At 36.7% G+C, this 20,708-nt stretch overlaps 1 protein-coding gene across 6 annotated transcripts in view; it reads right to left on the bottom strand.

The window, feature by feature from the left end:
• The window catches only part of RIC1 (RIC1 homolog, RAB6A GEF complex partner 1), a 153,744-nt gene that overhangs the window by 44,532 nt on the left and 88,504 nt on the right, over positions 1-20,708 (bottom strand). For 4 of the 6 annotated variants that reach the window (XM_007969325.3, XM_073021563.1, XM_073021564.1 and 1 more), the window contains 3 exons: positions 14,338-14,445; positions 8,040-8,182; positions 7,614-7,750 (listed from right to left, as the gene is read on the bottom strand). In XM_007969325.3, the coding sequence (XP_007967516.3) occupies positions 7,614-7,750; positions 8,040-8,182; positions 14,338-14,445 (388 nt within the window). Of the gene's footprint in view, positions 1-7,613; positions 7,751-8,039; positions 8,183-14,337; positions 14,446-14,829; positions 16,004-20,708 lie in introns of those variants that run through there. The other 2 variants (XM_007969328.3, XM_007969326.3) reach the window with 2 other exon arrangements.

Raw genomic sequence — 20,708 nt, 5'->3', positions numbered from 1 at the left:
AACACATCTGTTAAATGTCATTTAGTTATTTCCCTATTACCAGTAATATATACGTACTGTTTTCTTGTAATTTGTATTTTCTCTCTATACCTTATTTAGTAATGCCCATCTGCTTTTCATTAGTTTTTGAATCCCTAACTTATTAGAAAAATTTAATTACATACGAATAAATGCTGAGAATTTATTTTGTACTAACTCTAAAGTACTTGGAAAAGAGCCAATCACTTTTTCAGCCCTAATATTTTTATTTCCAGTCTAAACATTTAAGTCCCAAAGATAATTACAAATATATATGCACTTTATAGGAAAAAAAAAATTTTTTTTCTAATTCATCAAAAGTTTATTTTTATTATTTATATATTGACACAGGTGATCACAAATATATTATTTAGTACTTTATTATCTGAATAAAGTTGATAATGGAAGATATTAGATAGAAATATTAAAGTTGATAACAGAATGACGACAATTAAAAAAGGCCATTAAAAACTTAAATTCCTTTCCAGTTAAAGAGATATGACTGAATATAAACATTTAGCTTCTTGGACTCCTAAAACCGTAACTTCTACAAGAGAAAAGAGTTTTTGTTTAAAAAAGCATAAAGCGGCAAAGACAAAAATAAAAGGAGAGGAGGCGGCATTAGAAAATTTTAGAAGCTGGAAAGCATACCAATGAGTAGAATCCTTAACTGGCAGGGAATAATGCTGAGAAACATCTAAGTTGTAGGGTACACGAAAGGCTTGGGAATACAGGTGTCTTTGAAAGACAACTAAATGCTGTAGAAGTGGTTCAAAACCTACTTAAAGAAGCAACTAGGTCCTCCCAGAGCACTTCCCCACAGCTGAGGAGCCAATAAATACCCCGCCTCCACTCCTACAGAAAACTGGTTATTTTTCTTTGAAGAAACACAAAACAAAACACCCCCACCCCTATCCCCTCCACCAGAGGCGTATGGACCACACTGAAAACAGGGATAGAAAATAAAGGCTCACATCTTGAATTTGGACCCTCTAGCCTAACTCTTCGGTAACTCAAATCCCAGAATATTGGGTAGCCAAGCATATATACTCTAGAAAGGATTGCAGGACTGTTTTCCAAAGAACACTGGAGCGAGAAGAGAACTTTAGAGAAAAAAGAGTAAAAAAGTAGCGAATAAAGCCACCCAGAAATATGGGACTATGTGAAAAGATGAAATCTACATCTGATTGGTGTATCTGAAAGTGACGGGGAGAATAGAACCAGCTGGAAAACACTCTTCAGGACATTATCCAGGAGAACTTCCCCAACCTAGCAAGGCAGGCCAACATTCAAATTCAGGAAATACAGAGAAGCCACGAAGATATTCCTCAAGAAGAGCAACTCTAAGACACATAATTGTCAGATTCACCAAAGCTGAAACGAAAGAAAAAATGTTAAGGGTAACCAGAGAGAAAGGTCGGGTTACCCACAAAGGGAAGACCATCAGACTAACAGCGGACCTCTCGGCAGAAATTCTACAAGTCAAAGAGAGTGGAGGCCAATATTCAACATTCTTAAAGAAAAGAATTTTCAACCCAGAATTTCATATCCAGCCAAACTAAGCTTCATAAGTAAAGGAGAAATAAAATCCTTTACAGACAAATGCTGAGAGATTTGTCACCACTAGGCCCACCTTACAAGAGCTCCTGAAGGAAGCACTAAACATGGAAAGGAACAACCAGTACCAGCCACTGCAAAAACATACCAAATTGTAAAGACCATCGATGCTAGGAAGAAACTGCATCAACTAACGAGCAAAATAACCAGCTAACATCATAATGACAGGATCAAATTCACATGTAACAATATTAACCTGAAATATAAATAGGCTAAATGCTCCAATTAAAAGACACAGACTGGCAAATTGGAAAAAGAGTCAACACCCATCATTGTGCTGTATTCAGGAGACACATCTCACACGCAGACACACACATAGGCTCAAAATAAAGGGATGGAGGAAGATCAACCAAGCACATGGAAAACAAAAAAAGCAGGGGTTGCAATCCTAGTCTTTGATAAAACAGACTTTAAACCAACAAAGATCAAAAGAGACAAAGAAGGCCATTACACAATGGTAAAGGGATCAATTCAACAAGAAGAGCTAACTATCCTAAATATATACGCACCCAATAGAGGAGCACCCAGATTCATAAAGCAAGTCCTTAGTGACCTACAAAGAGACTTAGATTCCCACACAATAATAATGGCAGACTTTAACACCCCACTGTCAACATTAGACAGATCATCAAGATAGAAAGTTAACAAGGATATCCAGGAATTGAACTCAGCTATGCACCAAGCAGATCTAATAGACATCTACAGAACTCTCCACCCCATATCAACAGAATATACATTCTTAGCAACACATCACACTTATTCCAAAATTGACCACGTAGTTGGAAGTAAAGCACTCCTCAGCAAATGTAAAAAAAAAGAAATGATAACAAACTGTCTCTCAGACCACAATGAAATCAAACTAGAACTCAGGATTAAGAAACTCATTCAAAACTGCTCAACTACATGGAAACTGAACAACCTTTTCCTGAATGACTACTGGGTACATAATGAAATGAAGGCAGAAATAGAGATGTTCTTTGAAACCAATGAGAACAAAGATACAACATACCAGAATCTCTGGGACACATTTAAAGCAGTGTGTAGAGGGAAATTTACAGGACTAAATGCCCACAAGAGAAAGCAGGAAAGATCTAAAATTGACACCCTAACATCACAACTAAAAGAACTAGAGAAGCAAGAGCAAACACATTCAAAAGTTAGCAGAAGACAAGAAATAACTAAGATCAGAGCAGAACTGAAGGAGATAGACACACAAAAAACCCTCCAAAAAAATCAATGAATCCAGGAGCTGTTTTTTTGAAAAGATCAACAAAATTGATAGACCGCTAGCAAGACTAATAAAGAAGAAAAGAGAGAAGAATCAAATAGATGCAATAAAAAATGATAAAGGGGATATCACCACCGACCCCACAGAAATACAAACTACCATCAGAGAATACTGTAAACACCTCTATGCAAATAAACTAGAAAATCTAGAAGAAATGGATAAATTCCTGGACACATACACACTCCCAAGATTAAACCAGGAAGAAGTTGAATCTCTGAATAGACCAATAGCAGGCTCTGAAATTGAGGCAATAATTAATAGCCTACCAACCAAAAAAAGTCCAGGACTAGACGGATTCACAGCCGAATTCTACCAGAGGCACAAAGAAGAGCTGGTACCATTCCTTCTGAAACTATTCCAGTCAATAGAAAAAGAGGGAATCCTCCCTAACTCATTTTATGAGGCCAGCATCATCCTGATATGTGATCCTGACAGAGATACAACAAAAAAAGAGAATTTTAGACCAATATCCCTGATGAACATCGATGCAAAAATCCTCAATAAAATACTGGCAAACTGAATCCAGCAGCACATCAAAAAGCTTATCCACCATGATGATGTTGGCTTCATCCCTGAATGCAAGGCTGATTCAACATATGCAAATCAATAAATGTAATCCATCATATAAACAGAACCAAAGACAAAAACCACATGATTATCTCAATAGATGCAGAAAAGGCCGTTGACAAAATTCAACAGCCCTTCATGCTAAAAACTCTCAATAAATTCGGTATTGATGGAACATATCTCAAAATAATAAGAGCTATTTATGACAAACCCACTGATACTGAATGGGCCAATATCATACTGAATGGGCAAAACCTGGAAGCATTCCCTTTGAAAACTGGCACAAGACAGGGATGCCCTCTCTCACTACTCCTATTCAACATAGTGTTGGAAGTTCTGGCCAGGGCAATCAGGCAGAAGAAAGAAAGAAAGGGTATTCAATTAGGAAAAGAAGAAGTCAAATTCTCCCTGTTTGCAGATGACATGACTGTATATTTAGAAAACTCCATTGTCTAAGTCCACAATCTCCTTAAGCTGATAAGCAACTTAAGCAAAGTCTCAGGATACAAAACCAATGTGCAAAAATCACAAGCATTCCTATACACCAACAACAGACAAACAGAGAGCCAAATCACGAGTGAACTCCCATTCACAAGTGCTTCAAAGAATAAAATACCTAGGAATTCAACTTACAAGGGACGTGAGGATCTCTTCAAGGAGAATTACAAACCACTGCTCCACGAAATAAAAGAGGACACAAACAAATGGAAGAACATACCATGCTCATGGATAGGAAGAGTCAATATCGTGTAAATGGCCATACTGCCCAAGGTAATTTATAGGTTCAATGCCATCCCCACCAAGCTACTGATGACTTTCTTCAAAGAATTGGAAAAAACTACTTTAAAGTTCATATGGAACCAAAAAAGATCCAGCATTGCCAAGAGAATCCTAAGCCAAAAGAACAAAGCTGGAGGCATCACGCTACCTGACTTCAAACTATACTACAAGGCTACAGTAACCAAAACAGCATGGTACTGGTACCAAAACAGAGATATAGACCAATGGAACGGAACAGAGCCCTCAGAAATAATACCATACATCTACAACCATCTGATCTTTGACAAATCTGACAAAAACAAGCAATAGGGAAAGGATTCCCTATTTAATAAATGGTGCTTGGAAAACTGGCTAGCCATATGTAGAAAGCTGAAACTGGATCCCTTCCTTACACCTTATACAAAAATTAATTCAGTATAGATTAAGCACTTAAATGTAAGACCTAAAACCATAAAAACCCTAGAAGAAAACCTAGGCAATACCATTCAGGACATAGGCATGGGCAAGCACTTCATGACTAAAACACCAACAGCAATGGCAACAGAAGCCAAAATTGACAAATGGGATCTAATTAAACCAAAGAGCTTCTGCACAGCAAAAGAAACTACCATCAGAGTGAACAGGTAACCTACAGAATGGGAGAAAAGTTTTACAATCTACCTATCTGACAAAGGGCTAATATCCAGAATCTACAAAAACTTAAACAAATTTACAAGAAAAAATCAGCCCCATCAAAAAGTGGGCAAAGGATATGAACAGACACTTCTGAAAAGAAGACATTTATGCAGCCAACAGACACATGAAAAAATACTCATCATCACTGGCCATCAGAGAAATGCATATCAAAACCACGAGATACTATCTCACACCAGTTAGAATGGTGATCATTAAAAAGTCAGGAAACAACAGGTGCTGAAGAGGATGTGGAGAAACAGGAACACTTTTACACTGTTGGTGGGACTGTAAACTAGTTCAACCATTGTGGAAGACAGTGTGGCGATTCCTCAAGGATCTAGAACTAGAAATACCATTTGACCCAGCCATCCCATTACTGGGTATATACCCAAAGGATTATAAATCATGCTGCTATAAAGACACATGCACATGTATGTTTACTGCGACACTATTCACAATAGCAAAGACTTGGAACCAACCCAAATGTCCATCAATGATAGACTGGATTAAGAAAATGTGGCACACATACACCATGGAACACTATGCAGTCATAAAAAAAGGATGAGTTCGTGTCCTTTGTAGGGACATGGATGAAGCTGGACACCATCATTCTGAGCAAACTATCGCAAGGACAGAAAATCAAACACCGCATGTTCTCACTCATAGATGGGAATTGAACAATGAGAACACTTGGACACAGGAAGGGGAACATCGCACACTGGAGCCTGTCGTGGGGTGGGGGTATGGGGGAGGGATAGCATTAGGAGATATACCTAACATAAATGACGAGTTAATGGGTGCAGCACACCAACATGGCACATGTATACATATGTAACAAACCTGCATGTTGTGCACATGTAGCCTAGAACTAAAAAAAAATATATATACACACACACACACACACACATATGTATATATTTAGAAAGGGCTCTCTGATATCACACTGGGCTTCAGAAAACCAGTGTTAAGTTTTTCTAATATTAAAGTCAGAAAAGTTTTTATGAAGAAATATTTATATGTGCATGGAGGCTATGAACATGTATGTGGACATGTGATACATACCTATAGACCCACACATGCACTGCACAGGTGTACACACACACACACACACACTCTCTTATGTTTTATGCAAGCTCATTTCTTCTGTAAGCCATCCTTAAGTGATATAGTTCCTCAGGGTGGGGAAAAAAAAAAAAAAAAGATGAAATGGGCCAGGTACCATGGCTGACGCCTATAATCCCAGGACTTTGAGAGGCTGAGGTGGGTGGATCACCTGAGGTCGGGAGTTCAAGACCAGCCTGACCAATGTGGAGAAACTCCATCTCTACTAAAAATACAAAATTAGCTGGGCATGGTGGCACATGCCTGTAATCCCAGCCATTTGGGAGGCTGAGGCAGGAGAATCGCTTGAACCCGAGAGGCGGAGGTTGTGGTGAGCCGAGATCGTGTCATTGCACTCCAGCCTGGACAACAAGAGCAAAATTCCGTCTCAAAAAACAGTATATGAAACGAACAGAATAGCTAATATGCTTGAAAAAGCTGGGAGGCTATTTACACAACTGACAGTTTGGGTTGAGTAAGAGGTAAGTACATAAAAATTAAGCAAATGTAAAGAACAAGGTAATCATTAATTCCTAGCAGGAGGAAAAATCTGCAGTAAAGGAAAAATAATTATAACATACTGACAGAAACAGGAGACAGCCGGGGTCCCCAGCGAAACTCCACCTTCAAGCCCAAAAAGAGCCTGAAGGCTGAAAGACGAGACTTCTTGTCCCAGATGAAACTGGTGACACAGAGGGAGAACTGCCCGTTTGCCCTTTCTTGACTGATTCTTTCTGAATAGTGCCTACAAGCACACTGGGAGAATGGGGTGGGGTCACGGGAAGTTCACGCCTTGTGCAGCAGGGAGGACCCTGGGCTCTTCAGCTGGTGTGTGTGTGTGTGTGTGTGTGTGTGTGTGTGTGTGTGTGTGTGTCGGGGCTTGGTAATCAATCTGTGAGGTGGGAGCCTGTTAGCAAGACCCCTTCTTTTTTTGCTGAGAGCTTTCTTTTAATAAATTCTGCTCTCCTCACCTTTCAGTATGTCTGCATGCCTAATCTTTCCTGGCTGTGTGACAAGAACCTGCTTTTACCTAAACTAAGGAGCAAAAACTTCTGCATCAGTACTACATGGTTTAGGTACTAATGGGGCTTACATATTGATAAAAATATAAGCAATTAATAGTAACCTAATCAAAATCACAGTAATTGTAATAGGAACATGAGAAGAATGTAAGTATGGTGGAAGCAGGGAAAAGGGAAGTAAACTGTCACTCTCCACAGTAAGAAGTCAATAAACACAGCCTAAAACCTAAAAATTAAAGGAAATATTCAGAGTAGTGGAGATTAAAAACCAAATAACCAGTAAAGGAATAAAAAGTAGTTGCCTCCAAAAGTGGAAAATTAGGCATGAGGAGAGCAGGGAAGAGAAAAGGAACCATCATTTTTCTTTAACTTGTCCAAGAGAATTTTGTCTACTTATACTATTTATATGTTTGATTTGATTAAAAAATTAACAACCCTTAAAATCTTGTATGAATAATGAAAACAGAAGAATTTAATAACAAAGAATAAAATAAGTACAAAATAACAACAACAACAAAAAACCCTTCAAAATAAATAAGCCATACCTCTGCAGTAAATCTACTTGATACTGGTGTAATAAATCCAACTTTACCATCATTAAATACAACAGCAAACCCATCAAGTGTGGCACAGTATTCCATGTCTCTGATATGTACATCTGTGAAGCCCAGGAATGAACCTACTGATGAAAAACATAAGCACATGAAATAGGATTAAGAATATAATAAATTACTCTCTCACCTTTTGCCAGAAAAACCTGTAAGTTTAAAAGGGTAAAAATAATGACCTAACAACCCTAAACAATTAAACTGTCCTTTCCTACTAAATGCCTCTCTCACCCCGCCTCTCATACTCTCCCTACCTCTCTCCTAGCATAAGTAATTCCAAAGAACTGTTCATCCATAGAAGATATCTAACTAGATATCAAACATAAAACAACTGGTTTGACCTCATATAGAAAGTATAGCTACCTCTAGATGACTGCAGGTCTACTGAAAAGGGTACTGTGCAAAGATTAATGGCTTTCCTTCCATTTGTCATTCCTTCCCAGTGAATAAGATGAAGAAGTCCATCAGAAGTAGCAACCAGGAGATCTTCCAACACAGACTGCAAACTGTAGGTAGAATCAATTAATTTTTAAGAGAGCATACTGGGAAAGCAATGTGTATGAATATAAAAACTGCTTTAGAGAATACTCATGCAAAAATGATCATGAAACCATTTACAAAACATCTCCATTTATCTGAAACTTTATCTATGTATATTTCGATCTAGAATCAGAAATTCTGGAAGAAATGAAAGACTATGGGCAGCCAGTCACAAACTTGGTAACTGATAAAACTAGTTAAAAACTAGAAATATTGAAACAGCAAATTAGAAGATGGAAACAGAAGTGATAGCAGACAAGAAAGAAAAAGAGGTACAGAAACCATAAAATGAATAAGACCTAACTAATAACAGTATGACAATCTGGAGCCATTAAGTGTAGAGGTAACAATTCTCCGGTACTTGTCCAATAAAACTTTGAATAATGATGGAAATGGTCTGTATCTGTAAACTATCTAGCTATCTGTAAACAGTAGCTATGAGCTGTATGTGGTGACTATACACTTGAAATATGGCTAGTGCAACAAAGTAACTGAAATTTTATTTACTTTTCATTAACATAAATTTAAATAAATTAATGTGTGACTAGTGGCTACTGTATTGGAGTATAGTTCCAGGCCAATATATTTCTCAGGTATTAGCAAGTATCACATTGTTCATTCCTTCTGCAAACATTTACTGAGCCTATCCTCAGTGACAGGTGCTATACTCTGTGTTGGATATTCGAGGGTGAATAAAATATTCTCTGTCTTCAGAGGACTTCTCAGGCAAGAAGTGAAAAATAGTTACACAGCATGATCTCAACACTTATCAATATTTGTGAAGATATTCAGCATTTACTTAATGGGGAAATAGCCTGTTTTGCTCACCTCTGTATGCACAGTCCCAAGGGCAGTGTTAGTTAAATCTGTCACTAAATATTTGTGCAAAGGAGGCAAGAAGAGGGAAAGGGTTAGAAGAAAGAGGAACCCATAAATGAGCCTGCAAAGATACTGGCACAAAGAAAAAGACAACTAGGGAAACCAGTAGAAACTGACCAAGAAAGCCAAGAAGTAAGATGAATTTAAGAAAGAGTGTTCAAAGTATCAAATACTATATAAGGAAAAACAAAAAATGTTATGTGTATATTATATACAACCTATTAAATACTATTAAATTCCCTTTCATACTTAAGGAAAGAGCATATTTCAGATATATTTTAATCCATAATGACAAAAAAAAGTCTTTTAGTATTTTAATTCTTAAACTAAACCTTTAATTCTTTGGAAAGTTGACTTCAACTACTTATACTCCAAATATTTCAGTTAATGAAGAATTTGCTATTTTTTCCCCAACTATAAAAGTACTGAAAAAGATCAGAAACAGATGTTTCTTTACCCAGCTCTATTTCTTGAACTTCACAGCCATTTGTAATCAATTAAAATTCCCAGTTTATAGAAATTTCACTTTTTAAAGCATTATATATTAATTTCAAATTTGTATTTCAGTGATAAAATCTATGTGTATCATTTGGTGGCTGGAGTATAAAAAGTTCATGTTTTAGATGTACTACTATATGCTATGAAAATATGTAATTCAAAATCTAAGCTGTTGGAAATCTGAATTACTTTTGAGCCTTAAAGAAATGTAATTATGGGGCCTGAGTCACATAATTGGCAGCTATAACCCAGGCAGCTGTAATCTTTCTTTCTCTGATTATAGATTAGCTTTCTTCTTTACTGTATTGTTTTACAAATGTTATAAATGACTAAAGGGATCCAGGGAAGACCCTTCCCTCTTCACTGTTGATCTTCATGGTAGATTAACTTCCCTCTTATCTTTCTTACACAAAGACTTATGGCTATCAAATTATCTTAAAATGGAAATGTTAAATACACTCTTTTTAAATTGGAAAGGAATGAAACTAGCTTTAAAGAAAAGCCATAAAGAAAACAAATTGTAACTAAATTGTAACTCATAAACCAGCCTGGTATACAAAACATTACAATCCTACTAAACTTTATTTTAAACCTATATAAGCCATAACTGAACTTTTTTTTTCTTTTTTTGAGATGGAGTCTTGCTCTGTTGCCCAAGCTGGAGTGCAGTGGCACAATCTCAGCTCATGCAACCTCCACCTCCCGAGTTCAAGCGATTCTCCTGTCTCAGCCTCCCCAGTAGCTGGGATTACAGGTGCACGCCACCATGCCCAGCTAACTTTTGTATTTTTAGTAGACACGAGGTTTTGCCGTGTTGGCCAGGCTGGTCTTGAACTCCTGACCTCAGGTGATTGACTCACCTTGGCCTCCCAAAGTGCTGGGATTATAGGCATGAGCCACCGTGCCTGGCTGAACATTTTTTTGAGACAGAGTCTCACTCTGTTGCCCAGGCTGGAGTGCAGTGGTGCAATCTCAGTTCACCGAAACTTCCGCCTCCTGGGATTCTCCTACCTCAGCCTCCCAAGTAGCTGGGATGACAGGCATGGGCCACCATGCCCAGCTAATTTTTCTATTTGTGGTAGAGACAGGGTTTCACCATGTTGGCCAGGCTGGTTTTGAACTCCTGACCTCAGATGATCAACCTGCCTCGGCCTCCCAAAGTGCTGGGATTAGGTGTGAGTCAGTGTGCCTGGCCTGCAAGAACTGAACTTTTAACTTTGGAACACTGACCCCATTTTCTGAAGTCTGTTCTCACTGATTGGCCAGCTTTCTGCTTGCATTAATTCCAGATTCTGATCCTTCTGATTACTTCAAGTTGACAATGTCAAGAGAAGCAATTTAGCAGAGTAGTCCCTGGTTTACCAGTGATTTTCCTTGGAAGGAGTCAGCCTCGTTTTTTCCAAACTACATTCTTTCTCTCCCCTAACCCTATCTCCCTAGAAAATCACTGTATATGATAGAAATAAAAGTTACACTCCAGTAATCTGACTACCTGCTAGACAAAAACTCAACAATCGTCTGACAAAATTAAGAGTTCATAATCTCTACAACGTGATAATCAGCGATGCTGCAACAAACAAATGACTGGCCAGATGTGTGAATAAGCGGGAAAATGTAACCTAGAATCAAGAGAAAAATCCATCAATATAAATAGACTTACAGATAATCTTGATATTGGAATTAGCAGATAATGACTTTTTAAAAACTGTGATAAACATAATAAATAATCTATAGGAAGAGATAGATATATCCTTCTCATTTAATCGAAAGTAGACAAACTTGTTAAAGGCTGAGCCAGGCGTGGTGGCTTGTGCCTGTAATCCCAGCTACCAGGAGGCTGAGGCGGGAGGAACACTTGAGCCCAGGAGCTTGAGACCAACTGAGCAGCACAGTGAGACCACCATCTCTAAAAAAATTTAGAAATAAAAAAACTGGTGTCAGTTGTTAAAATACTAATATTTCTATAAAGGTTGGTAAATAGACCTTGCCCCAAGGTACCCAAGTGTTTGCTACAACTGAATCCCCTCCCTCAGAAAAATCTGGCCAACTGAAGGATTCATTATTGGCATAGTAGGGCAATGTGACAACCCTGTTCAATAACTAATATAACCCATGTCTTTTCATGCTGTATTGGTTCTTAAATTTTTGGTTTCTTTGAGACACAGTCTCTCTTGCCCAGGCTGGAGTGCAGTGGCGCAGTCTCAGCTCACTGCAACCTCTGCCTCCTGGGTTCAAGCAATTCTTGTGCCTCAGCCTCCCGAGGAGCTGGGAATACATGCCCATGCCACCACGCCAGACTAATTTTTATATTTTTAGTAGAGACAGGGTTTCACTATGTTGGCCAGGCTGGTCTCAAACTCCTGACCTCATGATCTGCCCTTCCTCATGATCTGACCTCGTGATCCGCCTTGGTCTTCCAAAGTGCTGGGATTACAGGCATGAGCCACTGTGCCCAGCCCGGTTCTGAAATATTTTTAATATCACAACTGTTAATGAGTACATTTAAAAATTTATGTAAATATACTCTAAGTTATGTCCTTAGAGAGTCTCTTCAATCATTGACTTCATGAATTTTATGAGAGCTATGTGGTATCCCAGGTGTGCGTGTGTGTTAAATTCATGTTTAAATTTAGGATCTTGGCTGGGCGTGGTGGCTCAACACCTGTAATCCCAGCACTTTGAGAGGCCAAGGAGGGGAGATCGCTTGAGCTTAGGAGTTTGAGACCAGCCTCAACAACATGGTGAAACCTTATCTCTACAATAAAGTACAAAAAATTAGTGTGGTGTAGTGGTATGTGCCTGTAGTCTCAGCTACTTGATAGGCTGAGGTGAGATCACTGGAGCCCAGGAGGCTGAGGCTGCAGTGAGCTGTGATCATGCTGCTGTAATGAGCTGTGATCGTGCCACTGCACTTCAGCCTGGGTGACAAGGTGAGACCCTGTCGGAGGAGTGGGGAGAGAGGGAGGGAAAAATCTTATTATGTTTTTACCTTCTAAACATTCTCTATCCTCAATAACAAAAGTTAGATGCTTAACATTAATCATATTTTTTCTTCAATCAAAAATAAAAGATCAGATAGTACTCTTACATCTATAAGCAACAGCATAACCAATATCCCTAGCCTTATCTGACTTACATTTGTGGTGACAGGAGGGAAAATAATTGGTTATAAAAATCTAAGTTTCATGTCTTCTCACTCAATCCAAATTCTATAGGAAATTTCAAATTTCCAGCAGTTGTGTGTTTCAGGTGCTGATAACTTTGTTCTGAAATGCAATTATTCCACTGGAGTTTTGAGAGAAACCTTACAGATTTCCAACCACCTAAATTCATAGATTAAAACCTAGCACCTGACAGGTTAAACTTGGACAAGATGGCAGAAATTTTTTTTTTTTTTTTGGCTCTTTTTCTATTCTAGTTCCATGCACCATACAAGGTTTCCCACCAGGTGGAGGTAGAAAACCAAGCCTGTACCATTCCACCCTTTTTGGTACCTACAGACACTCAGAATTTCTTATGTATCAAGTTACTTTCTTGAAAGTGATTCCCATGCTGAAATAAATAAAATGTGAAGTGATGAATAACCTTCTGACCAAGGCGATGAGTAACTCTGAACTCGATCTTTTGTAACACTGATTACATTTAAGCAAATAATTGTGTTCTTTTCTATGAGAATAAGATATGAAGGGATGGACCAAAAAAGGCAAGACAATACCCAGCCACTTGCATAGTTTTATTTAATATGTTCCAATATCATTCTGTACAGTACTCTAACAAGAGAAATGGTGAAATAAACCTTTTCTTAGAACTGTGAATCAGAGGGATTTTTTAAAATTAGCATTACATTCATATAATTCAATACATTTACATAGTTCAATATTAAAAAAGAGTACACAATAGCTTTTCCCCCAAACCTGTCCCATAGCTACTCAGTTCTCATCCCGTTTCTTATGTATTCTTCCAGAAAAATACATGTTCTCTTTTAAACAAGATGGAGATCCCTCAACAACCTTTTAAAAACAAACAGTAGCAACATATGCATTTTATTTTTTTCACCCAACAACATATTTAGAAAGCTTTTTTCCCATAAAGAATGTCCTCAATGTTTTTACAGCTAAGTATCATTTAAGTAAATTTTCTTACATCTACACAATGGAAAAGATATGCAGCTAAACTAAGTGACAACTAAAACATCAATAGTGGAACAACAATTAAAGAAATAAAGCCAAATTGTAGGTAAGATTCCTTATTTTTTTCTACCAATGGGTATAAAATAGATTTCTGGTATTCTGGTATTTCTGGCCACTTTGTCATAAAACCTTTATTCATATTTGGATCAAAAAGCGTAACTTTCTTCCAAGCGTACACAAACTTCCCAGAAGCTTAAGACAACTTTGGAAACAAAGGCACTTTCTCTTTTCCTCAACTTGTGTGCTTTCATCAGTATTGTTTTGGGAAATATGGACTGTTATTGCTCAAACAATTCTAGACCTTATAAAATATAAATTTCAAAATAAGATTATAGTTGTTATATTCAATTTATGAGCGCTATTATAATAACTTAAGTATAATGTGCCATCTGCAAAACTTCCAATGTCTTATAAGGGTTAATCAAGCATTTCCAGAACTAAGAAGTTATCTTGAATTAAAAGAAATTAAACTAACTTTCCTGTTGGTCACGGGATTTACCAACTACATTGTCTACTGTCATCATACAATGTCAAAGTTAACCAAAGTACTGTACCTCATGATGGGTGCTTGTAAATCCAGTATTTTCCTCATCTCTAAATTTAATGCTGGAGCACACTGTTCTTCCTTAAAATGGGGTGTCCCCTTCATTTGTGGACTTCCTCTAAAAGAAACATCATAGAGTTAAAGAAAGATATTGAATTTGCCTCCACTCTGTGGCTAATATACATCCAATCAAATAAAGTAAATGAAATCAAACTTACAAATCAGGTATTCATCCTTCAGATTCTCAAATGAAAAACAGACTTAAATTCTATTATAGCAGACATATCTACTTATCAATTGGAAATAAATGTTTGACCAATGTAATTTATGTTAGGAAGGTGGGAAGGAGAAGAGCAGAGAATCTGAGAAAAAAAAACACATTTGAAATAAAAGTGAACTAACTCTAAAAGAGAAGCAACAGGCATTTTGTTTAAAATTACTGAAGGCCCTTTCTAAGATGGGCAACTATGGGGAAAAAAAAATGTATCATTCTATATAGTACCTGTCCCAGTGGTCCAAATCGTGTAGCTTCATCTTTACTTACTCCACACCTTATCTTTGATTCCTATTCTTTGGGTATGTATCAGAATTAAGGTTAAATTCAAGGGTGCAATTAGGAGATGTTTCGCAAGTTACTTAGTTATAAATAACAAAATACCTAAAATTTTAAATTCCTGGCATTAAACAGCTGCAGCAGAGTGCTGGGTCAATGCCAACTTAACTGAACTGTCACACACGACCCTTCAAAGGACTACAGGCTGTTTTGTATTCTTTATCTTCACATGGCATAGTAAACCAGTATCTTCTTCAGTGCCTGTGTTGGAATTTAACAGTTATCTGTCTTTCACCATCAGCTATCACTTGTGGCAACAATTAGCCTGCTAATATCATCTCTCCCTTTCCAGTCAAGTACAGTCCTGTAAATTAATTTGTCAATACTATTAAAATATGCACAAAGAGGCAAACAAATCCAATAGCTTTCAAAGTTCCCAGCTTTGTGAAATATATTTTGATGCTCATATTTTAGTTTTCCTTCTTGCTTATTTTTTAGTTACAGACTATTTTTATTATAAAAGTTTTGTGATTTACTACCATTCTATCCTGCTACTGCTATGATCTGGAGTACTTAATTCCTTCTAAGTCTAAACGACTAAACTAGCTAATGTTTAACCATACAGGTTCATGTTCAACTAACATGTCTGACTGATGTGACAGCCTGTAAAAAGGACATGAAAGTAATTAGTTTATAGGAGTCACATTTAAATTGCTGAACACACAGCCTATGATGATTTACTGAGATGTCTTCCATGTATTAATATATCTGGTTTTAAAGTTAAATTTTATTTTCCAAAGTAATATATACACAGACGTTAAAATTCAAATAGGGCTAGAAAGCTTAAGACAAAAAACAACACAGAGGTAGACTCCTTTTAGTGGAAACTTAAGACATGTGTCCTAATTTGAACAGACCAACTCCCAAAATAACAGCTCTGAGTTAAAATAGGAAAACTGAACACAGACTAGCTATTTGATGATATTAATAAACTATTGTTAATACTGTTGGGTGTAATAATATTGTGGTTTGGTTTCCTTAAAATATCTACCTGTAGCCTGTAATCCCAGCACTTTGGGAGGCCGAGACGGGTGGATCACGAGGTCAGGAGATCGAGACCATCCTGGCTAACACAGTGAAACCCCGTCTCTACTAAAAAATACAAAAAACTAGCCGGGCGACGTGGCGGGCGCCTGTAGTCCCAGCTACTCGGGAGGCTGAGGCAGGAGAATGGCGTAAACCCAGGAGGCGGAGCTTGCAGTGAGCTGAGATCCGGCCACTGCACTCCAGGCTGGGCGGCAGAGCGAGACTCCGTCTCAAAAAAAAAAAAAGTCTACCTGTTACCGATAAAACAGAAGCATTTAGAGTTGAATGATATAGTACAAGGAAGTTGCCTTAATATTTAAAAAGTATGCATGCATGGGGATGGGGGATGTTGACAACTTTTGAATCTGGGAGTTAAGTACATTGGGTACGTGTCCTTTTAGATTCTCAAGTATGGCTGTGGAATTCGATGACATTCCTATTCAGAGACTAGCTCATTTTCCTCTGAAGTACCTAGCATCTTCTTTTTATATCCAATGGGTTCTGAAATTTCAGAATAATTAATTTTTCTACAAGTATGTGAATATTTATCATTGCATTGAGCACTTGCTAGACCTCTTCAATCTACTGATATATTTAGTTTAAACTCTAGGAAATTTGCATGTTTTGTTTCCATAATATAATAAGCTTCGCCATTCCCTGTTCTTTCTATAACTCCTAGTCAGTTAGATATTAAACCTCATATTAAACTCTAATTTTCTCTTTTCTCTTTTATTTTTGTCTTTTATTCTATACCCAGGGAAAGTTCCTCAACTGTTTCTTTCAATGCTTTTACTGAATATACTTCTACTATTGTACTTTTCATTCTGAGAATTTTCTCATCCACTCCCCTTGTTTTCTTAAACCATCCTGCTTTGATTAGCCAAAATTTGTCTAAGGTTGTTAATTATTTCCTCGAGGTGTTTTCATTCCCTCAATTATCTGTTTACTTTAAGTTCCTTTTTTCTGGTATGTGTTTCTAAGTTACATTGGAAACTTTCCTAAGATGGCTAACAACATTTAGTCCTTTGTTCTTATTTTAGAGGTTAACAATAAAAAGGTGACTATGTGTCCGCAGGCTGTCAATTCGTGGACTTCAGCAGGGTAGTGGCCAGCCAGCTTTTTTGTTGGGGTCTTCAAATACTAGTACCCGTAGAGCAATTTTTCTTCAGTGGTTCCATTTCTCCAGGAAGGATCCCTCAAACCTGCCTGGGATATCAAAGTGTGAAAGACAGAAATCTGGAGCCAAGCAGGGTAAGGAGGCACTATGACAACTTTAGCATCTCACTCTTGTCCTACTGTTAAATACATATTGTTAAACCAGACAGTATATTTCCTGTGAGGTGGGAACACAGGAATCCTTATTCAGAGTTTTCAAGCAATCTCTATGTTGATGGCTCCTGCCTCACTTCTATATTCTGTAGTACTAGTCCATCTAATCCCTGAGCCTTTCTGAGTTTGCAGGTAAAACAAGGTGCTTTTTATCAGTATCCTGTAGGTTCTTAAGCACTCAAGTTTGATGGTCTTCCTTAGTTATTTACTCTTTCCCTTCAGATTTTTAGCTCAAGGGTTGGAGATACCTCTAGTTTTGATTAAAGATGGAAATATTATTTCAACTTTTTTTCTGTTGGTGATTATCAAGAGAAAGAATGGAAACCACATTACCTATCTTAAAACTGGAAACCATGTTTTTCTTTACATGGATACCTCATTTATTACAAGTATTACAAGAACTTTAAAGTAAATTTAAGTAAATCCTAATTTCTTCATGACTTCCATTATAAAATTAGAGCTACATCTGGCAGGAAAGTTTCCATCCTGTCTTCCAAACATACTAAAATAGAGCAAACTTTAAAAAATTATAGTAACAAAAAAATTCTGACTTTCTGATAAAAATATTTTAGAGTTCAACTATAATTTGATAAGGTACAGCATCAGATGATTAGAAGAGAGTCACAGAAGATGAGGCTAGAAGAAGAAGATGAAGCCAGATTATGAGAGCACTGAATGTCAGGAGAACAGGAATAGAGTATTTACTATGTATGGAACAGTGTACAAAACATCCTATACACATTATCTCAACAGATCATTTGTAATCTTTTGAGACAGGAATTATCTCCACTTTTCCAGAGAGAAAACTGAAACTTAACAAATATTGAGAACTGTGCTCTTGGTCACAAAGCTAAGAAAGTAAGGGAGCTGATAATCAAGCTCTAATATTTAAGGCTCTAAGAAACTGAAAATTATAGAGTTAAAGAGACTAACAAAATAACCTCTGTCTGCACATAGAAATAATGGAACAAATGCTAAAGAATGGATTGGGGATGGGGTAGGGAAGGGAACACACACTGTAAATGTTAATGTTTTTCATATCTGGACAGACAGCAGAACTGCAGTTTCTTGCCTTCTTAAAATTAGGTGTGGCCACATGAGTTACTTTGGCCTATAAAATACGAGGGGAAGTCATTTGTGTCACTTCTGAACAGAAAATTTAAGAGCCAACACTTGGTACATGTTCTGTTTTTAATCCTCTACTGCAGAGATTTAACCTATACTGACTAATATAGTAACTGACAATTGTTAGATTTTTGTCCTGTAAAACTCAACAAATTAACAGTTTGTGACTATTCTACATGAGTGATTTCAATAACTATGCAATCTGAGAAATAGGAAAAAAGAATGAAAAAAAAATAGACACAGTTCAAAGACTTATGGGAACAACATCATAAATAACAATGCCTGTTTGTATGATGGAAGTCCAAAGGCAAGGAGAGAGAAAAGAGAATATATGAAGAAATAATGGTTACAAACTTTCCAAATTTGAGAAAAACAAGAGTCTTTCATCCAAGAAATTCCAAGTAGGATAAATTTTAAAAGTTGCACACAGAGACACATTATGTTCAAACTGTCAAAAAACAAAGAGAATCTTGAAAGTAGCAAGAGATGTATGTGACTCTTCACATACAAGAGATCCCAAGTAAGACTGACAGCCAACTTTTCATAGGAAACCATGGAGGCCAGAAAACAGTGGGATGACACATTTCAAGTGCTGAAATATCTAGAAAAATTATCCTTCAAAAGCAAAAAAGAAATTACCAAATTTCCAGATAAACAAAAAGTTGAGGGAATTTGTCACAAGTAGACCTGAACTACAAGAAATGCTAAAGGAAGTTCTTCAGCCTGAAAAGACAAGAGGCAATAACTCAAAGCCATGTGAGAAAATAAAGAACACTGATAAAAGTAATTACATAGGTAAATATAAAAGCCAGCAGTATTATATTTTTGTTTCAGAAATCTGCCTTTTCCCCCCTATATGACTCAAAAGACAAGTGCATAAAACAGCAATTATACATCTATGTTAACAGTCATACAATGTATAAAGATGTAATTTGTGATAACAACAACATAAGGGAGGGAGGGAGATGTACAGGAACATAGTTTTGAGATATTATTGAAGCTAAGTTGGTATTACTTCAAACTAGGCTGTTGTACATGCAAGATGTTAATTTAATCCCCAAGGTAACCATTAATAACTAAAACATGCACAAAAAAGGAAATAAGAAAGGAGTCAAAATGGTACAATGCAAAAAAATCAAACCAACAACAACAAAAAGGCAGTAGTGGAGGAACCCAGGAACAAAAAAGATACAGACATAATAGAAAACAAACAGCAAAATGGCAGAAATCCTTCTTTATCAGTTAAGTACTTTAAATGTAAATGGATTAAATGCATTCATTAAAAGGCAAGCATTGTCAGAGTGGATTCAGAGAAACCAAATGAGTCCATTTATAAGTTGTCTACAAGAGAATTACTTTAGATTCAAGGAAACAAGCTGAAGGTGGAAGGAAGGAAAAATATATTTCATGCAAATAGTAACCAAGACAGGGTGGCTATGGTAAAATCAGAAACAAACAAATACACAAACAAAAAAACCAAAAGACTTTAAGAACTATCACAAGAGATAAAGAATGACTTTTATAATGATAAAACAGTCAATCTAACAAGAAGATACCACACCTATAAATAGATACAAATATAACATCAGAGCCACAAAATATTAATATATGAAGAACACAAAACTGAAGGGAAAAATAGATCTGTAATAATGTTAGAGACTTCAATACCCCACTTTCAATAATGGATAGAACTGGGCAGAAAATAAGGAAATAGAGAATTTAAGTAACGCTGTATAAACCACTTAGACCTAAGACACATACTGAATATGCCACCCAACAGCAGAATACGTATTATTCTCAAATGCACATGGAACATTCTCCAAGACAGAATGGATATTAAACCACAAAAAAGTCTTAATATATTTTAAAAGACTGAAAGCATATAAAGTATCTTCTCTAACCAAATGGAATATAACTAAAAATCAGTAAAACTAGAGAAATCACAAATATGTGGAAACCCAAAGTACACTCTAAAACAATCAATGACTCAAAGAAGAACCAAAAGGGAAATTAGGAAATACTCTGAAACTAATGAAAATACAAATACAGCATTATGGGATCAGAGGGAAATTTATAGCTAAAATGCCTACATTAAAAAAAAGATTTCAAATCAATAACCTAACTTTATACCTTATGGAACTAGTAAAAGAGCTGGCAGAAGGATCGAAAAATTAGAGTGGCTGTACATGAAATTGAGAATAGACAAACAATAGAGAAAAATCAATTACATAAAGAGTTGGTTGCTTGAAAACATCAATACAATTGAAAAACCTAAGGAAAAAGAGAGA

This window comes from Chlorocebus sabaeus, chromosome 12, assembly GCF_047675955.1.
Source record: "Chlorocebus sabaeus isolate Y175 chromosome 12, mChlSab1.0.hap1, whole genome shotgun sequence".
Lineage (NCBI taxonomy): Eukaryota > Metazoa > Chordata > Mammalia > Primates > Cercopithecidae > Chlorocebus > Chlorocebus sabaeus.
The sequence above is the reverse complement of the archived record's forward strand: the minus strand, read 5'-3'. Positions and strand labels throughout refer to the sequence as shown.